Source organism: Alnus glutinosa, chromosome 3 (assembly GCF_958979055.1).
Source record: "Alnus glutinosa chromosome 3, dhAlnGlut1.1, whole genome shotgun sequence".
In the NCBI taxonomy this organism is placed as follows: Eukaryota; Viridiplantae; Streptophyta; class Magnoliopsida; order Fagales; family Betulaceae; genus Alnus; species Alnus glutinosa.
In genome coordinates, this window is record NC_084888.1 from 33,872,413 (window position 1) to 33,894,715 (window position 22,303).

Consider the following 22,303-nt stretch of genomic DNA (forward strand, 5'->3'; position numbering starts at 1 on the left):
GCAGCCCACGTGCTCAATGAAATTTAAACAACACCAAGGATTATGATTTGTTTGAAACGTCAGAAGTGACTTTGTTAATGTATTTTAAGACTATTTTTGTTTAAAAAAAGTATTATGACGTGACATAACATAAATGTCAAATCAGCTTATGTATTTTCAAAGATATTTTGTTTGTTTTGAAAAGCGTTTTTGGTTGTTTGTTAAAATTTTTGTTTTGATAACCAAATAAATAAAGAGTATAACAAACGGGCCGCTATATTTTCTTGTTAATTAAAATGTTTAGTTCCACTTACAAAAACTTGTTTACAAAATGTTCAGTCTAGTGAAGGGCCAAATAATCAAGTCGGTATCATTTTTCAAGGACGAAATGCTTGAAACACAGTAATGATCTCTCCCATTTCGATTTAACCTCATTATTTTGAGTACGCTTCGGATCATCTTGACAATCATTTCAGTCCAAGTTTTCATTATTATGCAATTTTTTTTGCTAGTATAAAACCGTGTGGCATAAAATATGGTATAATCATCGTTTCACTTAATTGCCTCTAATCTAAGAAGCAATAGGATCTAGTAAGCTTCAAACAAAAAAAAAAATTGAAGAAAAAAAAATGGGGAAAATGCTTTAAATACTACAACTTTTACTATAATTTTTCTACACAATTCATAATTACTAGCAAAATTTTTACTTAACCATTTAAAATTTGTGGATTACCATACCAGTTTATCAGAAAACTTGTAGTAAAAACTGCAGTACCCTAATAGCACTAAAAAATTGATGAATTCAGGATCCATGACTTAATGTGGCTTTAAAATATGAAGCAAATCACGCTTATTTCAACTGTGACTAATATACAGAAGCAGATACAGATGGGGAAGGGAAGGGACATAAGTAGCCTCATTGCATACAAGAAACACAAGTAGCTACATAACCTACCTACCCTTTGAACCTCATACAAACAAATTGTTTGTATAAATTACATTGCAAATGAGCCTAATTACAAGAAACAATCTAAAAATTTGACATATATATCTAGTGGAAGCACTGCCTCGCAAAAAATAATGGTATTATTGTATTTGTTGAATAATGAAGCAATTCTCAAGATTTCCGAGACAACAATGGCTCCAATTGAGGGTCGGTGTCCTTGGAAGTTAGTGATGTTTGGTTGCCCGACTCCAGGTCGGTAATAGACAAATCTTCCCCTCTCTGTTTCAATAACCTCTGAAACAAACTCAGTTTTTTATCTTCAGGAGAAGGATCTGGTGTCTTAGACGTTTGTTTTAAGCTCTGAACATGCTGAAGACAAACTTGAACAGCGTCATGCACTCTCACAAAATACCACTCCTTACCAATCAACTCTACAATACCAGATCTAGATAAGGTAAGCAGAACTTCTCTGTTTGGATTGGAAATGGCAATCTGCAAAGAACCCGGACATATCCAATAACATCATAGTTAGGGTTTCGAGAGATTCGAAGTGTTCAAAAACAAAAACATTTATTGACTGCATTGAAACGGCCGCTCAACCTGGATGTCCCGTAATTTGTACTCCTGATGCAACTCTTTTAAAGCTTGTACGGCACTGGAGTCTATATATGTTACAGCTGCAACAAAGATGAAATAACATTTCAAATCTAAAAGATTGGATAATTATTGGAACCTAATGTGGAGGAACCATATAAGTAAATTTGGCAGGTACAATGAAAGAACAACAGACCTAATAGAAACTGAATATTTATGGATGATACCAGCTGAACCATGTAAAGTAAAATATCATTTAGAAAAAGCTTAGAGCTTCACTAAATCAAAATAAATATGTTGTGCATAAACCATTTGAAACTGCTTTTACACTCAGCAGTGGATCTTCCTTGCTTTTGATAAAGAGTTGAGAAATGTAACCATTTCTTATTTGTTAGGATAATATGGAATATTTCTAAGGACTTGACAGCAGATATGACTCCAAAGCAGATGATAAAGACTTACGTGCCATCTCTATAATCACGAAATAAATTCTTTCAACTTCTGGTCCACGACTAGTAGATCTATCAACATCAACTTCATATTCCCGTAGCCTGACAGACAACATATGGATGACTAAAATTTTTTTTTTTTTTTATTGGGAACTTGGCAAGTACAACTCAACTGTGTATATTAGCAATATTAATTAACATGAGTAAAATGGGAAAACCACTATTTTCGGATTAGATCAATACAAGGAAGCTTGAATCTCACCTGTCTTTCATGTAACTTGTGTTTGCGAAATATATGGGAGCATCAATTCGAACAATCACAATTCCATTGTATGTATATGCTTCTGGATACTGTTGAATGTTTCTATAAACAGTGGTGCCTGGAAGACGCCCCAAGACAGCTGGAGTACACCCCAAATTAACAATTAGAAGATATAGGTACTAGAATACCCTGAAGTATTCAAAACTGAAGCTAAATATGATTGCAAAGAGAAACTATGCCATTACTGTGCTCCAAGCTTTTATTTCTATCCCAAACCCACCAAGGAAAGCAAACTTTCTAATACCAAAGCCAACTAAGGAATATGCATTTTAACCAGCAAAGACGGAAGTGGTTCCGAAATCTGGTTTATCAAAGTTTATAACATTCGGTCATGTAAACTTAAGACACCACCAAAAAGAATGAGAAACCGGATTACTGCAGCTGATACAAAAAGATAATGAAAGATGACAACAATTAATTTTTTTGTTTAAGTAATTGAAATATCATTAAAAGCGTAAGGCGCCCCATGTACACAGAAAGTATATAAGAGAAGCCGCCTAGGTAGAAGGGGCAAAAGAACAAGGAATTCATAAAAACTAATCACTAAAGGAGACTATGATGAATACAGGCTTCTCAATTATCACTCGAAGTTTTAAACATGAAGCAAGCACATGCATAATATGGTGTAATACAGAGAGCACTATGGAACATTTAAAATATGCTTAGACCTTGTGATAAATGCAGCCACTTACCAATATGTGGATTTGCTGATTCATAGATAACAAAAGCAAGGGAAACACCAACCTACAATTTGAAAATCACATTATAATTGAAACAATGAGTTTCTTACAGGTTATCATTGGCAGTCATGCAACCTGGATATAGTCGGTCTTTATTAACTTTAAATGCTTACAGTTGCGAATGCTTGGGCATGAAGAGTTTGAACAAAAAAAAATCTTTTTTATAAGATAGAGTTCAAAAAAGAATTTCAAAAAATATGTAATGAGATTCAGGCTACTATCAGATGCAATATTCTAAAAGCTTCTTCGGATGCCATCTTTAGTTTAAAGAAAAACTCCAAAAAAGTGTTGCACAAAGCTTTCAAATGTATTGCACTGCTTAATATCTGACTCTAACTACAAACTAATATAGCAAACTGCTTCAGGTTCTCACCCCAATAAGGACACCGATCTCAATACCAAGGAACAGTGTTGTAATGCAAGTAATGGTCCAAAGAAGAAAATCTTTCTTATCTACTCGCCATAAAAATATTGCCTCGTTGTAATCCACCTGGAATGATACATCCAAAAGAAAAAGGTAAAAAGTTGTGATCTGAACATGGTGATTACCAGTCCTAGTCTGATGAATGTCAACTTATATACCTTGCAAATTTAATTGTCTAGCTATAACAGCAAGTTGATGATGTAAACATCCTTGGTATGGAATTATATAATACTCACCAGACCCATTACAGCAGAGACTACGATGGCGGCAAGAGCACACTGAGATGGAAGGGACCACAAATCTCCCAGTTAGCATTACAATAATTGCACTCCTTAAAGTTTGAAATGTAAAAGTGGATAAAACAAGAGAACAACAAAAGCAAAAAACAGTAGTAAAGGTATCATATCATGTTTTATAAAATGTCCAACTTCCTAGGCCTTGGGTTCCATAAAAAAAGTACCTATAATCTAAACTATGCTGTTCAAACCAGGAATCGATAAGAAGAACAGACTGCAGCCTAACTGAGAAAAGAAATGCATTAAAGTGGAAACACACCTGTGGTATGTATTCAAACAATGGAGTCAAGAATAAAAGAGCACAGCCCATTATGATCCCAGTAACAATTCCAGATAAGCCAGTTTTTGCTCCACTTTCATGATTCACAGCAGACCTAGAAAAGGAACCTGCATGGAACATTCAAAAGAGATTAATCAAGTTGTTTAGGTAGGTATTTATAGTAAAAACTTTTGTGATAAACAAAATTATAAAGAATGAAAGGAAAGAATGAAAATTATTGAGAAGGTTGAAAAACGGTTGGCTAGTTGGAAAAGGTTATACCTATTTAAGGGAGGGAGAGTGACCCTTATCAAGAGTACACTCTCCAACTTACCTACGTACTACATGTTTCTGTTCCCTATTCCGGTGAGTGTTGCTTCTCATATTGAGAAGTTGCAATGCGATTTTCTTTGGGGTGGCATGGGTGAAGCTTTTAAATACCATTTGGTGAGTTGGGAGAAGGTTTGTACTCCAATTTCGAATGGGGGGCTTGGCATTAGGAAGTTGGTTTAGTTTAATCGCGCATTGCTAGGTAAATGGTTATGGCGATATGGCATGGATAGGGATGCTTGGTGGAGAGTCCCGAGAGGTTGCTGGGGCGTTTGGAGTAGGGTTGTGGAAGTTTATAAGGAAAGGTTGGGAGAGTTTCTCCAAACTCCTTAGATTTGAGGTGGGGGAAGGGAGTAGGATCAGATTTTGGCATGACTTGTGGTGTGGAGATTCAATTCTGAAAGAAGTGTTCCCTGATCTCTTTGGCATTGCTCGGGTGAAGGATGCCTCAGTGGCTGATAATTTGGAGAGTTTGGGCGGGTCCATTCAATGGAACGTGAGCTTTATTAGATAGGCTCATGATTGGGAAGTCGATGTTTTTGCCTCCTCCTTCCAGATGCTGGGCTCCACCAAGGTGAATATGGAGAGGGCAGATTGTCTTAAATGGGTCCCAGCCAAGAAAGGTGTGTTCAGGGTGAAGTCATTTTTTGGTTCTATGATGTGTGCTGGAGGTACTCGGTTCCCATGGAAGTGTGTGTGGCGATCTCAGGCTCCCCCGAGGGCAGCTTTCTTCACTTGGTCTACAGCTCTAGGCAGAATTTTAACCTTGGACAATCTTAGGAAGAGGAACATAATTGTTGTGGATAGATGCTGTCTTTGCAAGCGGGATGGGGAATCAGTGGACCATATTCTTCTGCATTGCGATCTGGCCTCAGCTCTATGGAACAACATTTTCTCACGCTTTGGTATTGCGTGGGTCATGCCTAGGAGTGTGCTTGACTTAATTGCTTGTTGGTGGAAGTCTGGGAGATCTGGGAGCGCTACTTCTTGGAAGATGGTGCCTATTTGTATTTTTTGGTGTATTTGGAGAAAAAGAAACCTTAGGTGTTTTGAGAATCTAGAAAGCTCCCTAGAGGAGGTGCTAGAGTTGTTTCTCCATACTTTGTATGTTTGGTCGATGGCTTATTTGTACCATTTATCTATCAGTTTTGCTGAATTTCTTACTTCTTTTTCGCTTTCTAGTTAGGTGTTTCCTGTTGTATACTTCTAGTGTACGTAGGGGCGCCTTACGCTTTCAATAAAACTTTCATTACTTATCAAAAAAAAATTTCTGTCCAACACTCATAGTTAATTATGAATCATGGACTCGTGTTTGAAGCTCTTAAAACCTCACATAAGTATAACCTGTGGTAGGATATGCTGAAAAGAATGCACCCATAATGTTGGATACTCCAAGACCGAACAACTGTTTAAAACATATAGAAGATTCATTAGATATTTATTTGCTCAAAATAACAATTACATAATGTCCAATTGCTAAAATTGCTAATTACCACCACAAAAGACCAAATCACAACCCAGTTCCTTTTTCTTTTTTGAGTAATGCTACACATCATCCCCTTGTCCTCCTTTTATCCTTCCAAATTTGATGTGGCTCTTAAAATCACCATTGAATTTATGATAGATTATTATTGAATTTTGATCTAATGGTGATTTTAAGAGCCACATCAATTTTGGGAGGATAAAAAGTGGACAAGAGGATGATGTCTAGCATTACTCTTCTTTTTTTCCTCAGTGCAGAATATAGCATTCTCTTTTAAAATAAATGATCGTGTTTAATACGTAAACTTTCATAACAGTGAAAATACAAAGTTCATATCTTTCTCATCTTTTATTAGATGCATGGTGCATTTCTAGGTATAAAAATGAGTCACAAATGGTAAATATATAGCAAATTGATACCTGAAGCACCATATATGATTTTTATGACACCAGTTTCTGTAAAGCCAAACTAGTTCACTCAACTGAACCTCCCATTTTAATTTACTGGGGAGAAAAGGAACAAAAACAAAAATAAATGGGAGACTCTTCTCTGTAGTAAAAGATGCAGAAAATAACAAAAACTTATTCTTTTATGAGAAAGAGAGGTTCATCAGCACAATTAAGAGACCAGGTATTCAGTCCATCAAACCCACTCATGACAAATATAAAAATTGCTGAAACTTCAGTCCCTCATCCAATGAAGTCATTCCTTTTACACTCCAACCTAATGATGACATTCACTACATGAAGCTAAGGGCTATGGCAAGGAACACACATAAACAATGGAAACTGATGACAAAAATCTAAGAAACAAACATGCCAGGAAATTTCAGCTTTAACTATAAGGTGCTTAAGTTTTCCTTTTAATTTTTTGTATGATGCAGCCTAGAACTTATCACCACATTATATGAACTCAATGAAAACATTTCGAAAGAAACTGGAAACCAAATGAATATAAATACAGATCTTGAGAGTCCCAATTCCCACACAGCTATGGAAGTCTTATTTTTAGGTTCAGTAGCAAAATGGAACATGTTGTTGACATTATTCTTGTAAAATGAGTATCTGTTTAGGTTTTAGTAGTCAAAACTTCATTTCCATAAACCAATGAAATTATTCAACCACATGAAGCATGGCAAGGAACATGCTTAAAAACAGGAATTGATCACTAAGATTAAATGAAAGGCAAGCTTCCAAAAGTTGAGATTTGACTCCTAGTTGTTCCAAATGATACAGTCAAAAAGTTTGATCTCATGATATTCATACAAATATCAGCTGATTTGAGATCAATAAACAGTCTGAAAAATGAACAAAAATGTCTTGATTTTGAACATCCCATTCCCCATCTAAGCACTTATGAAAGAGAAATTAAGAATATTGGTCTACCCACAAAGTGCTGCAAGTAGATGAAACCCCACAGGGAAAATAAGATTTGCTATAAATGGCTAGCGGGTAGAAGGGAGGGGGGGGGGGGGGGGGGGGGGGGTGTTAGCTCTCTGTGTGTGTGTGTGTGTTTAAAAGACATGCACGGTTATGTTTTTCAAAAGCATACCTCTTGATTTGAATCCAACTCGTACCCATTCTTCGCTGCTAATGCTTTTGCAATTCCCACAGATTCCTAGAGTTCAAGATGTAACATGATTGGATTGGTAACTATAGTTAATGTCAAACTAAGAAAAATTTACAAGATAAAAAATCTAGACAACTTCTCTTACCAATATAGCTACACCAGTGATGAGAAATGCAGTTGGAATCAAAGACGTTACATACCCAAAACCTTTAGGTATAGAAAATTTTGGGAGGCCCTGAGGTATATCTCCTACCTAAAACAACGCCAAGAATCCTTTATCAGTTTTGTGAACGAATTAGTGGCCTAAGTTATATACAATTTGTTTTCGCGAAAGAACATTAAGACAGCTAAAAGGAAACATAAAAAATAAATAAATAAAAAAGAACAATTGACCAACATTTTGATGTGAAGCTTTCTGTCTTTGACATTAATAGCAAATCAATCTTAAGACAGGGTTCCGCATTAGACCATGATACAACTTCTTCAATATGTTGAGGTAGTGAAGGATATGGAGGATATTTTTTATTAGGAATAAAGACATTTGAAGTGCTAATAATCTAGTCAAATTACAACTGGATCCAAATTATGTAGATGACAATTTCAGGGAACAGATTAGTTTTTTTTTAAAAAAAAAAAGAAAAAAAATTAGATTCACGATTGCTAATTTAGGGCTGATATCATATGAGCAAGCATGAACAAGTCTTAAATTCATTATTCCAGATGCATAAAACTAGAAACATCATTTCCATGACCATATTACTAGATCCAATACCAAATAATTTAGAGTGTTTAATATATGCCATTCTCACCAAAGTTATGGAAGATGGATGAAATATTTTCACGAAAGTTGTACCCAAAACGACTCCTGTGAGGGGACCTGCAACTCTCAGGAATCGCAAGTACTTCCTTGATTTTCCCTATATGTGAAATATCAAAATCATAACTAGATTCCAGGTGAAGACAGATATCCCTTCAAAACAAAAACAAATACTCATACCAGGTGCTTCATGACCAGAAGTATTGCAAGAATAATGGATCCCATTAGAAAAGGGGGCCATGAAAACTACAAAAGGAAAAACTTCCTGTGGTTAAAAAAGGGAATTTATAAGCGAATATAAAATAAAAGGCAACACAGACGATGTTAAACTGAATACCTTGGTATGAAAATATTCAGTTATGCATATTAAAGGGCTTATTGAATGCTAAAACCATGACCAGTTAGGTACTAGAGCAGAGTAAGTTGGCAAATTACTTGTGCAAAAAAACCATAACGTGAACTGCACCCATTTTCCCAATCTTTTAAATTCACTTTGGCATTATTTTAGTGTAATTCCATGTTTCAGATCAACTTGTATGACTTCTAACGTTGAAAACTAGGTTTGATGGGATTAGTGTTATATCCAAGCTTTAATCCTAAAAGCCTCCACATTTCATCTTAGCCTTAGGTACAAAATGTTTACAACCTCAAAATTTCTGACAGGTTCATATTAGTTACTAGCCACTGACTGCAATGGGTCCTCTTCAATCAAACTTTGTCTCTAACCTAGTATATTCGGTAGTTGCGTATAAATGCAGAAAAGGTACTGAAAAAAAAAATTCTGAATCATTCCCCATAGAATATGATGACAAAACCAACATAAATTTGACTACACTCAACTGATTCAGAAATCCAGGAGAAGATTGAATATATCTACAAATTATAGTATGTGCAAAACTATGTTACATGCATAACTGTCAGATTCCAAGAGTTTTCTGATCCCTCAAAAGAAATTACCAAAGAGTGGCCCAATCTCAACACACAAGTGCAGATATAGACTGTCCTGTATCACTGTAGGGGTAACAACATGTGAAAGAGATACTTTCCAAAAGGATTTCACTTGGTTACCATGGCTAGACACATTACAAATAGAAAGAAAATAATCAACAAGATTGCACTCAATAGAACACACAACCTAAAAATTTTCTTCGAAGTCAGATATCAACTTGTTATTGCAAACCAAGCTCATAAAAAAAGTATATCGCGTTTAGTAGTGAATCAAATAAATGGGCAAAATCAAACACATTTCCATAGAAACGGCAAATATATAACTAGATAATATGTGAAGGATATACCACTTGGGCATGCAAAGCATACCCCATCTGCTCCAGCTATGATGCTCTTAATCAATGGCACAATCTTGCTACTCCGTACTATATCATATCCCAAAAAGTATTTTGCTTGAGATAGTGCAATCACAATGGCTGAAGCAGTTGTAAAGCCAGAAATTACAGAGTGGCTGATGAAACGAAGAAGCCACCCGAGCCTTAAAGTTCAAAGAATAGATTGCAAAAATTATAAAAGGCATAAAGAAAATCACAGAACATACTTATCAAAATGAATAAAAAAAAATCAAGGATTAACTTAAAAAATTAAAACTATTCATTTTTAGGAAAAACTAAAAGTCAATGGCCAAGGTTAGGATCCATGTAAATTTTCAAAATTTGCCCACTCTTCAAAATGAAGACAAGCTAGATGCTAAGTGGCTGGTTCACATGTAATAATACAGAACAGTTTTTATCATCTACCTAACACGAATGCTCTATACCTCCAAAAGTTTCTCTTTGTGAGATAGAAGACTGTCATTATACAGCTTAAGAATAACTTTTCAAAGATATCATACCCACACAATCCAAGGATCAATATTGGTGCGTAAGATATATTGTTCTATCCCCACAACACTTTGCATGATTCAACCTGCTGAGGTTTTTAAGGTATAACAACAATAAAGTCTATAAAAAAGAAAACGATTTGCAAGCTTTAACAATTTCTGTGAAGAGAAAAGATAAGCAGAAGAACCTCAAGAGCCCCATTATGCATTCCAATATCCCGACCATAAGCGCCAATAATATTGCAAGTTCTGTGTATAGCTCATCAGATGAATCAGAAATTTCACTTAAGACATTGGAGACCAGGAGAGAAACCAATGCTACAGGACCAACTGCAAGCTGACGAGAGGACCCAAATATGGCGTACACAAATAAAGGCACAAAACCAGAGTCTGCCTTGCAAAATCAGAAGTTATAACACCAAAATTAAATAAGCAGATATGATAAAGAAATGAGGAAAAGAATGAGCATTTACGTAAGTAGAAAAGGTAAAATACAGGATAAAGGTTTTTTTTAAAAAATAAAATAAAAGAAAAAGAAAACAATACAGTAGCATTTTAGCCAAATTTTCGGTACATAGCACACAGTTCTATCATTGAACCACTACTACTTCAGCATACGCCCCAACAAGGCAACAACCAAAAAGAATTGTTAGATGAAGATTGAAGACAATTTCTTGGAACTCAGTATGCCTTTTCTTTTCTTTTCTAATTTTTTTCAAAACTCTTTTCCTTGTTCTTTTTGCTGCTTCTAGTTAAGTGCTTCTTCCTGTATATTTCATGTGTACTTAGGGGTGCATTTACGCTTTTAATGATATTTGCCGATTACTTATAAAAAATAAAATTCAAAACTCAGTCAAACATATCATAGGTAGTTTTCAGTGTCTCCTAGAAACTTGCAAATGTAAATTTAAGAATTTTTATTCCTATATCAGGTAGAAAGTATAGTAGAGCCAAATCACATATAAAATAATGAAATTCAAAACTCCACATTTTTAACAGAAAGAAAGTTACTGAATTTTCAATAATAAGATACTCAACTCCACTCAACTAAGCCTAAATCGCAATTGAAAAAGGCTAGCTACATCCAATTGGATCAGCTACACGGATCTTTTTCACCATTCACTCCATAAATATCATGCTCACTCTCACATTAGTAAAAATCAGCTCAGTTTGCTAATGCTTTTTAGAGGTCTTCTATTTGTTTCTAACTTGAAAAAGTGTTCTAACGTGAGTCACGTGACATAAAGGTAACAGTAATTTTAAGTGTTTTTAGTTGTTTGTTAATGTTTTTGTTTTGAAAAGAAAAAATAAATGGGAGAAAGAAAGAGTATTATCAAACAATGACGGAGAGAGTTGAATTCTCTATCATAATACAATAATAATTATCAAAATGGATCAAAGCAATATCTCTACAAATGAAATCCAGAAACTTTAATAACATAATAATCTGGCATTGAACTTACAAAGCCCATATATTGGTTCAAGCCCAGCTAACTTTGCATAAGACATCGCCTGGTCATTCACAACAAATAGTCAAAATACTGAACTTGCATCCAATTTAATTACACATCCAATCCATGTAATTAAAATATCTAACTCAACCAATACTACACCAATAAGGTATCTCTAATATGACACAGTACAATCAACTAGCGTAGATGCTTCATGTGTTCAAGCAGAGTACAAAAACAGTAACCAATTGACATCAAAGCGATGACAGTTTTTCTACACCATAATTGGCTTAGAACTTACAGTCATTGGAATTTTCAACATGGGTCTGTAATAGTAAATAAACAGTAAATCAAAACATAATTTTCACGGAAAAGAAAGAAATAATGTATCGAATCATCAATAGTTAAGCAAATGGCCCAAACCTATCATATCAAAACAAAGAAAAATCGGACTATCCATAAATACGAACTTTTAGTAATTTCAACTTTAATTATGGCAACTGGGCTATGACCTCGCAAGATCACCGACTAGAATTGTAGAAATCAGTCCAATCATCAAAAAGTTAAGTGCTTAATTCTATTCTGCCTCCCGTTCAGTAACCATAAACACGTGAAGGAAAGCGTTGAAAATCCGCAAAAGAAAAAGCAAAAAATTCAAAAGAAAATGGACATTTTCAAGTACTCCGTTTGGTACCTCAGAAATCGCAGGAAAAAAAGGAAGAATTCAGTATTTAATGTCGATAAATTTTATTATTCACAAGCAAATGAAGAAGATATTTTTTAAAGGAAAAAAATCCACTCGATTAATTGATCGTAAAACAACAGTCCAGCTTTGTTGAGCTGAGTCCTGTAGCTTTCGGAAACAGAAACAACATAAATTCAATAAAAAAATTTATACCAGAGGGGGAAAAAAAACAGTCCGTTTTGTTGCTGAGAAAGAAGTAAAACTATCAATGTAAAAGAACATCAATTTCTTTCGGAAACCAGTGGCCGTAATTGACTCCGGTTTTATAAACACTGTACATAATTCTCGAAAACTTTCTCTTCCTTACTTTTAGTTTCTTTTCTCCAGAAACCAAGCAAAAGAAGAAAAATGAATGAAATGGAGGAGGGTAGGATCACCTGCGGGACGAGCATAATACCGACGGTGATGCCGGCCATGAGATCGATCTGGAAGTACTCCCTCCATCTGTAGGTATTAATCCAGCGGTAGCAGGGGAGGAAGAGCCCGATCCACTGGGGCCAGGTCAAGCGCCGGAGCTTCAACGTCCACCTGGAGAAGAGACCGCTGGGATAAGAGCCGGAAAAGGAGGAGGAAGACGACTCCGTGTCGGGATGCTGCAAGTGGATGATCTTGACTGGCCGGGTCGAGCTCGCCATGGAGGAGTCCGATTCGGAGATGTTCGGAGCGCTGGGGGACGCGTACGTTGTTATCTCCATGCGCCCGGCAGTCCACTTGGGTCACAATAATATAACCATCCCCCCTCCGTTCCGTGGCTCGGGCCGCAGCTTCCTTTTTGGGTGCCCGAGGATGGTCAACCTTTATGATCAAAACGACAAAGCTCGCTTTCCCACATGGGAAGTAGAAATCCACAGCTTATTTGGTAACCCATCCAAACAATTTCAATTCCCATTTCACTTCTCCCAAAAAAATCAAATCAAAAACATTTCTACTTTTTTACATTTTTTACATCACATCAATAATTTTTTATTACTATTCAAATAAAAAAACTCACTATAAAACAAAACTTTTTTACTTTTCTATAAAACATTCTCAAATTCTATATCACATCGATCATTTATTACTACTATTCAAATAAAACATCCCGTTTTCCGCGACTTACCGAACAGCTTCGATTCGGAATAGTCCAAGTAGAAATTCTTAACTGAGTTAATATTACCAAAAAATTGAAAAGGGAAAGAGAGTGGGAAAGTACATTAGAACGTAGGTGGACGGAGTTTGGGTCAGATTCACGACGATAAGGTGATCTGACTCTGACACAATTCGGATGCGTATACGCCATTTGTGATTTGTGTTTGACTCACTATCCAGCTATTATTAACAGCAAATCACGTGCATATCATACCTTAAAGCCTTAAGGAATAAGGAGTATCTCTCCTATAATTGGATCTCCCCTCTTTACCGGAATCTGAATTCCCGAGTTTTTTGGTGGAAATTCTTCCAACTCTCTTAAATTTTACAGGGGATGTGAGAAGGGTTTGTGGAGCCCTTTGCTTTGGACCCTGAACTTCCCCTCAGATAATTTTTGTCTTTTTGTTTTTTACCACATAATGGCCATGAGTTCCCCCATCTTTTTTTAATTTTTTTTTTTTTTTACAGTTCCCCATCTTAAATCATCATTTGTGCTCTGCTTATTCTAAAAACTTAAATGGATAAAAAATAACACTTTTTCATATAACTTTTTCTCAATAAATGAGGCCTAAAATATAAAATATTTAATTAAAATTAGGTAATTACAAACGCAAAATTTGAACTCAAAATATTTGCTCTGATACCATGTTAAATCATCATTTAATTAATTAATATTCTATTAAAAGTATGTTTGAAATTGCGATTTCGTAAATAAAAAGTGTGATTTTAAACTAAATCGCAAAACATAAATCGGCGTAAAAAATTTATTTTTTCAAATCATAGGTAAGTGTTTTTTTTGAAAACGTAAAATTTTAATAATTAATTTGTAATTTTAAAAGTTAAACTGTGATTTTGTCAAACGCTTAACTGCGTTTTTTTAAATCAATTTTTTAAATTGCACATTTTAAAATCGTTATTTTAAATCGTACTTTTTAAAATCGAAAACCAAACTGATGAATGCTCTAAAAGAAGCAAAAGCTTGCTTTGAGAACTTACCTTGGAGCGGAAGAGTTGTGAGGTTTTAAAAAACAATCAAGATCTAAAAACTGAGAAGTAATTCTATATATCATGAGAATTAGAATTACCAAGGCTAACGGCTGAACGGCAGAGACAGGTGGTCGGCACGTGCCATGGCCATAAAAAAAAAATCCTGAAAAAAATAGCACTTACAAAGAAAAAGATAAAAAGAAAAAAAGAAAAGATCGAGAAAAGGTAGTTGGCCATTCCCCCAAACTAATTTAATATTGTCAAAATTATATTATTTCCATTTGTTTCAATTAGTGTTGTAATAATTATGTTGTCCTAATTTATTTTATACTCTATTTGTTTCAGCATAAAATATTTTTTGAAAAATATTTTCGACATTTTTCAATATTCGGTGGGAGCGAAAATAATGGTCAACGACTTTATGAAAATTATTTTCAGCTTGACTGTAAAAATCTCTTTAATTTTTGTAAGTACGTTTGTAGAAATCCGCTACCGCCGCACTTTGGAGTTTGTTGGTAGCCCAACTTTACAGTCGAAGATCCCTGAATTTTGGTACCCGATTGCCGGAATCCAGCGACAGCGGCCAGACATCGCCGGATTCCGTTTTACGCCGTTAGTGATTTTTTCGAACGAACAAAACGCCAAAAAAAAAAAATTCAAGAAAATTATCTTTTCTGAAAATTGATTTCGTTAAAAATATTTTACGACCAAAAACATTTTACGTCAAAACAAACGAAGCATTAGTTAAACGACTTTAACCAATTTTGTAATCTTTAGTGTAGGGAACTAGGAAGGAAACTTTTCTAAGCTCTTAAAGAAAAACAATTTAAGGAAGATTGACTAGGATAAGGAGATTGCTTGTAGAACGAATTTTTGTTTGAAAATGTCAAGAAAGTATATTTTTGTGTACGTGGGTACATTTCTAGGAACTATATCAAACCTCTTGTGAATAAAAATGTTTATTTAATTCATTTAGACTTGCGTGTTCTTTATTATAAAAGGAATGATTTATGAGGCTGAACAATTTGCAAAATATAATCCACAGGAAAAGCAAAGAAAAATAGAGGGAGGGGGAAAGAGTTAACAGAGATGAAAAATTTTCTCTCTTTCGTCAGTTATTCCGTTTGTTATGGGAAAATATTCTTGCACAATGTTGTGTTGTGCAAGAATCACTTCTCGTGTTTGTTATACGTACCAAAATGTTAGGGCATCTATTTATTGGTTCTTGTTCAACTTTTTCTATATATTGATCCAACCCCGCAGACTCAAAAGTACAAAACCTGGCTCAGTATCGAGTAGCTGGGTGTGATGACATTCAAGTGCAATAACCTACTTCCCCAACAATCAATGGGCTTTTAGTCTTATAGTACTTATCTTTTAGAGGGGAAGAATTGATTTGGGGGTTAACCCATGTTTAGATGTTTAAAATTGGGTTATTCTAACATTTTATCCAAAAAAAAAAAAAAAAAATGTTTATTCTAGGTTGCCTCATAAAAAGTTGGAAAAGTTTAGCAATTTGCTCAGACATTTTACTACTACAACTATCAAATGTTGTTCCGAAATATAGACATTTCGACACAAGTCTTACAGCTTCAGATTGTTCTCAATAGGAATTAATATCACATTCAAATAGGAGCAAGAGCGTGTAGAGTGGGGAAAAAAGAACAAGAAACAACAGTATGATAGATATAGCATCTGACTTTACTTTTTTGGACTATGAGTGTGCCCGAGTATGCTCAGGTTTGTGTGTGTACTCGTAATCCAGATGTACAAAGGCGCGCTCAATCTCAGGCAGGAGCTCAAGCTTTTCCTGCAAGGATTCCCCAATGTCATGCGCCTCTTGCAAAGGCATGGCTGCCGGCAAAACTATGTCAACCTCCACAAAGTAGTGCGACCCAAAGGTGTAAGCCCGGACCGTATCAATATGTCTTATGGCCTTGTGGTGATTCCAAGAGAGGTACGTGAGTTTCTGTAGATATTCTGGAGCAGCTGATCTTCCCACAAGGGAGTTCACATTTTCCAACACTGTCATTGACCATGTACGGATGGTGTACAAAGCCAGCTGCAGCAAGTCCAAAGTAATATATGTAAGTGCAACAGTGCTGAGGGGGAGAGAGAGAGAGAGAGAGAGAGAGAAGAAAAATGAAATGCCAGCAGCACCACAACGCTTCAAACTATATCAGCATTTGATGGATCCAAAAGTCTTCAGGGTGTCAATTGACAAATAAATCAGAAGCTTATCACCATATTACTAAACACATTTGTTTAAAAGGATTAGAAATGCCATGTTATTGGTCAAAAAAGAGAGAAGCATAGGGGCATAAAAACATATGCAGAATTGCCAAGGTGCATATACTTGGACAGACTGTTTCTTGAGAGCACTAAGACAGCCTTTTATCTATTCCCTAAAATCCTATGACTAAAGTTGTAGAAGATTGGTAACTCCAATCAAGAACCAATATATGGGGACCTCTATAGCTGTTATATGCAAAAAGAAATGATATGAACATTTCCTTCAGCATAGATGCAACTATAACTCCATACACTGAACATATAAGAAGGAACAAAAATTAAAAAATTAAGAGAGAGATAGAGATAGAGAGAGAGTCCCTTACAATGATAGCTCCAACAGGGTCCATCCAACCATCAATATACTTTGCAAGGAGAGCAGCAATGAGTCCAATGATGTTGGTGATAACATCAAAAAAGTGATCTTGGGCATAAGCTTTGACAATCTCATTAGTGAAAGAGCGACAATACATAACCAAAGCGAGTTTTACCAGAGTCACAGAAAGCATAATGCCAACAAGCCATTGCTCCTGCTTGTTGGTCAAGTTGAATTCCATGTCCTAGGAAGCACATAAATATTGAGAAGCAACATTAGAGACAGTTTGTGCTCTCGAGACACAAATATATCCAGTAATTCCAAGAATCTTAATAAAAATAGAGAAACAACTCCATGAAAAATGGAACTTTAACACATCAGGAAGTCAACTAGCACCCACTTACATCAGATAATAGTGTGCGCACTGACTCCAAGATAATCTGCAGTCCAAGAGTCGCCATGACAGAGGCAAATACGAGGATTCCCTGCAAATTATTGTTGAGATGTATCAAACTCTATGATTGTAGTATAAATGCAAGTCACAGCAAAACTTTTTTCTTTTTCTTTTTTTTTTTTAAGGGGGGGGGGGGGGGGAGATTGAGCACCAATAATTTTATTTCAACTTCGAAACAAGAAAGCATATCATGAAAGGAGTTCTTTTTCCTGTTACAGAAAGCAATAAAGAGTTCCAAAGAGAGATTGTTTAAAATAGGAGGAACAATATAAAATGACAGGGGTATGGGACTGCTGTTTTTAATGCTTCAAAAGAGCATTATAAGAAGAGATAACTATCACCAATTAGTAACTGAGTATTAGTTCATACTGCATGGTTCAGTACCACATGACAAAAACAAATTAGGGAGCTGTGCAAGGAGGAGACAATATTTAAGTATGGACCCAGAATATAGGCACACATGTAAGAACACTTGCAACGACTAAGTTTATTTTAGTAGAACATGAACTTCTATGATTTCATAAGTATTTGACACACTTTGACTCATCATAAAATAGTTAACTTTCCCTTCCTTCCAGTGATAATATCACAAAAGAACACCACTTTTGCATTAGGCGATGTCCATTCAAACACATACAAGTCAAGTAATATTCATTTACAGTTGGTGAATGCAACTCTAAAACTTGATCTCGCCAATTATCAGTCATGGATCATTTCACAGAATCCATTTATGATTTGGAGAGAATGGATTAAGAATATCAAACTCAAAATAGTGCCACTTTGAGACCTGTCCACATCCTTCCACAAAATTGGTAATGCAATTGGAAAATAAGTTTAGGACAAGTTTGAATTGGTAGTGCTGGTAGAAATGGGTTCACATACTCGGATTAAGAATAACCGTAAGAGGGCATGCATGAGAAAATTGGTTATTGGTCATCTAATATGGGAACATTTTTGAATTACAGTGATATAAAACCAAGCAGAAAAATAATTTGACAAAGACAAGGTGACAATGCATATCAAGCAGGCAACACTATACATGCATGTACAAGTATAACAATTTAGCATAAACTTGAGTTCCATCAATACTACAATTATCACATGTAAACTTGAGCAAATAAATTAGACTATCACGCAGACTAATTGAAGGATGACTGACCAATGGCTGCATACGTTTCTTCCCAATAGGATACTGATATGGGCTTGGAGTTTGCATGGAGAATGCAGTAAACCAAAGGATGAAGCCAGACAGAAGATCAAGAAGCGAGTCCAGTGTGGATGCAATGATGGCTAAGGAACCACTTCGGACAGAAGCATAGACTTTAGCGGCAAAGAGAAACATGTTTGCAACATTTGATATTCTAATGGCAAATGTTTCACTCTTAGCTAACTTTTCTTGCTCTTCCTGGAACCATAACAATAGCACCATTTCAGTTTTAAGTCCACATCCCCCCCAAAAAAAAACCTTAAAACTTAAGCATTTGGCAATGCAATGTTGTTATGAACCTTTGACAGCGGAGGAATAAAACCACGCTCTGCTAAGGCATCCATTTCATTAAATCCCTCGAGCATTTCTACCTGCTGCTGATAGTACTCGGCCACATTATCTTCTGGACCTGCAGCCATAAAGCAAAATGATTGAGATGGGGTTCCTGCGATATATCTCAAAAGTTGGTTGTGTGTTATATAATTCCTAGCATCTACCTCTCCTACTACTATTTAAAAGTAACCAGTGACAAACATAGGCCATGCAATTCACAACTTCTAAATCCTTTACTCAAAAATTAGTGACTTCAAAAATGCACAATGATTTTGAGGGAAACCATTCTTCAAATTCTATCATGCTGAACTTCTAGTTAATCTCTTGAACCTATAACACAAAAATGTTTTCGGTCCTTCAACCTTATCAGCTTATAAGATACCATCTACAAGTCAAATTTCTTTCTTGTCTTAATCTGTGAATAAACTATCAAACATTTCTAGACATACACACATACAAAAATGAGAAGCGCAGCGAAACTTACAATCTCAACCATCCGGAAAGAACCCGAGACAGCCAAGCAGCCAACTACAGAGCTCAGAACACCCAAAAAGAATTTCAAATCTTCTTCAATCATATACGATTCCACACATTTCTCTGCCACTTTCAATTACTCTTTTTTACGGCCAGTTCACAGAGCAAACTCAGAATTTGACCTAATAAAACAACTAGTACCACACAAAATGAATGGCAAAGCATAGCAAACTGAAGCTCAAAACACTCACACCCCTTACTCCCCACCCAACAACCACTAGTTCATACGCATTTAAACGTACACTGAAACACTAAAAATAAATAAATTCTCAATGCCTGACAACTAAAATTAAAGCAAAAAAACAAAGCGAAAGATACAACAATCTCACTAAACATAACTATTACCAAAACTTTTGCTATTTCAGACCAAAAGCGAGATATAATTAAGAAATCATCAACCAAAAGTGACAGTAAAATCACCTAACACCCCAAGACAGTCGTGGAGGCCACGAGGAGGCTTCTTCTCCTTGTACTCCGAGGACACCTGGAATCCATCGAAGTTCAACCGCCACGACCGGTCAGTGCTGCTAGGCTGAGCTAACAGCAACTGCTCCTCGTCGTTCTCGGGCGCCACTGGTTCCGCCATATTCCGGTCACCCGAGAGTTGGGGGCAGTGTTTGGAAATTGAATGGTAACGAAAGGCTTTTCCGTGAAGACTTGTAGAGCACTGTTGTGGCTGCTACGGTTGGAGCGATATGAACCAGGGGAGGAAGAACGAAGACGCAAACAAATCTCAAAAAATGGGGACCCGCTTCTTTGTTTGATCGGCGGTGTGGATGACTTGACGAGTGTTGAGAGGTGATGGTGAGAGTTTCTGGGGTTAAATTAGGTACGGGAATGTAGGGACCTGCGAGAAAGTAAAAGATAGCGCGCATTGGACGGGCAGATGAGCGTCTGAGATCTGCCGAGTAGAATCATGCTGGAATGATATCGGCCGCACGATTCAGATCAATTCAATGAGGTAGTACGTCCCGTTTGACTTTTGTATCTAAATAAACCATTGAGATGTGGTTCTGTGGAGATTCAATCCAATCCAAGCCTTGGCGGGACCCAGGAATCCCCGCTTCATAGTTCATACAGCCACATCGTCAATTTGACTCAATTGTCACAATGGGGCCGCAAGCTGCGTCATTTCTAATCCACACACAAGCTCACTGCAACCTTGCTACGTGTTAATAATTCATTCGCTTCTTTGTTTAGCAGTAACATATTAATGTTCCTCCTGCGTCAATGTGGTTTCAAACTATTAAAAGTTGTTAATATTCTTTCTAATAACAAAATTACCATTAATAAAAATTAAAATAATGATGTCTATTTGAAAAATTGTTAAAGGCATTTTTGTCTTTTTGCAAGATAAAAAGGTAAAAAAAATTAAAAATTAAAAAAAGGTGATATTAACAATTTTAACAATGAAGTAATAATTTGACAAGAATATGTGATTATTTTTTTCAAAATAAAAAGTAACTTTTTAGTTATTTTTAGGATAAATTATAATTTTACAGGTTAAGGTGTAAATAATAATAATAAAAAAAAAAAACTTACACTCTTCTAGTTTTGTACCCTTATTAAAATTAGATTTGGCTTTTTAATCATTCATATTTTGATCCCTTTTGATAAGAAACCTTGATTCTGTTTCTGCTAATTGATGTTATAGAAAGAATAACTTTTAGAATGATACGAATATAATGAATGATTTTTTTAACTTGGGTAACGATATTTTAAACAAGTCCAAAATATTCAAAGATTTTATACATTCTATGAAATACAAAAAGTCAAATGAAAACCATAATGGGGAGAATATGATTGAGAACAGCAAGCCCTAACACATTTCTCAAGGCCTTCAAGTTTTGAAAAGTTAAATTTAGGGGTTAAGATCTTCTTAAATTATATATAATTTAAGAAAATTCGAACAAGTGATTATAAGAGACTGTTTATAGAGCAAGTGAAAAAGGAATGTGCAGAGTAGGCAAAGCTTTGAACAAGAACATCTTCATGTATCATCATCATGATTCATGTATGGTAATTATAGGTGAAGATCAGCCGCCCGAATTTAGACACATGCCAATTAGCCAATTTGGCGAGATTTCACGCATAGTTTAATGCGCCTGACACGTTCTTGTCGGACAAGGCCTGATCTTGATAGAATAAGATCAATGAGTTTTTCCTTTTCCTTCGTCCATAGCCGAGAGAGAGAGCTGGGGTCCTGAGGGTGAAAGAAAGAGAAATAGAGAGGGAAGGGAATCAATAAAGAGAGAGAAAGGGGCTTGAAGGAGGGCTTAGGAGCATAAGCTTGCTAAGGTAAAGTTCTAACTTCTAACCTTTTCCAGCCATCTTGATTATGGAGTTTTAGTTAAATGGTGGATTTTGATGAGTTAAATCATATTTTAGTCCTGGATGGATGGATCCCAGGGGTGGCCCATAATGGTCCAACTTCCAAGGTGTTTGGGAGTTGGCGAGAATAAGGAGAAAAGTGATTGGATCAATGGATCATTATGAAGAGTGGCTTTAACTGCGGTTTCAACTTTCAAAAATGGTTCCAAAGGGAAATTATCTTTGCCAGCAAGCATTTGGGGATTCGGTTAGCTCTTTTTGAGTCCAGGATGGAGCTGGGGACTGGGGAGGGTGATCGTCCCCATTGAGAGGTTCAGTACGGGACGTATAGCGCTGTTAAAGCGTGTCGATTTGAATTCACTTTCGGCCCGAGGGCGAACCATTGGTATTTGAAGGTGATTCGGCTATCTTTCATTTGGCCAAATGGATGGTTCTCCACTTTTTTAATTTTTTTTTTTTTAAATATATTTATAGTTGTTATATAGGAAA

At 35.8% G+C, this 22,303-nt stretch overlaps 2 protein-coding genes across 3 annotated transcripts; both read right to left on the reverse strand.

The window, feature by feature from the left end:
* Positions 1-791: 791 nt before the first annotated feature.
* On the reverse strand, positions 792-13,063 carry LOC133863465 (probable sulfate transporter 4.2). 2 transcript variants are annotated; one of them, XM_062299398.1, is made up of 17 exons: positions 12,613-13,063; positions 11,503-11,551; positions 10,228-10,429; positions 9,526-9,694; positions 8,389-8,454; positions 8,201-8,308; positions 7,537-7,644; positions 7,374-7,439; positions 5,684-5,744; positions 4,010-4,137; positions 3,691-3,732; positions 3,404-3,520; positions 2,983-3,034; positions 2,231-2,369; positions 1,982-2,070; positions 1,526-1,602; positions 792-1,417 (listed from the first exon to the last, which is right to left on the reverse strand). In XM_062299398.1, the coding sequence occupies exons 1-17, from the start codon at positions 12,928-12,930 to the stop codon at positions 1,097-1,099; spliced, it is 2,112 nt and encodes a 703-aa protein (XP_062155382.1). In that variant the 5' UTR covers positions 12,931-13,063; the 3' UTR covers positions 792-1,096. The 2 variants fall into 2 exon arrangements, with proteins under 2 accessions (XP_062155382.1, XP_062155383.1); XM_062299399.1 differs by having other exon boundaries at positions 10,228-10,433; positions 12,613-12,689.
* A 2,794-nt stretch (positions 13,064-15,857) lies between these two features.
* Positions 15,858-20,299, reverse strand: LOC133862347 (metal tolerance protein 11). Its single transcript, XM_062298132.1, has 6 exons — positions 19,904-20,299; positions 18,916-19,025; positions 18,569-18,814; positions 17,360-17,440; positions 16,966-17,199; positions 15,858-16,412 (listed from the first exon to the last, which is right to left on the reverse strand). The coding sequence occupies exons 1-6, from the start codon at positions 20,067-20,069 to the stop codon at positions 16,065-16,067; spliced, it is 1,185 nt and encodes a 394-aa protein (XP_062154116.1). The 5' UTR covers positions 20,070-20,299; the 3' UTR covers positions 15,858-16,064.
* Between the last annotated feature and the right edge of the window lie 2,004 nt (positions 20,300-22,303).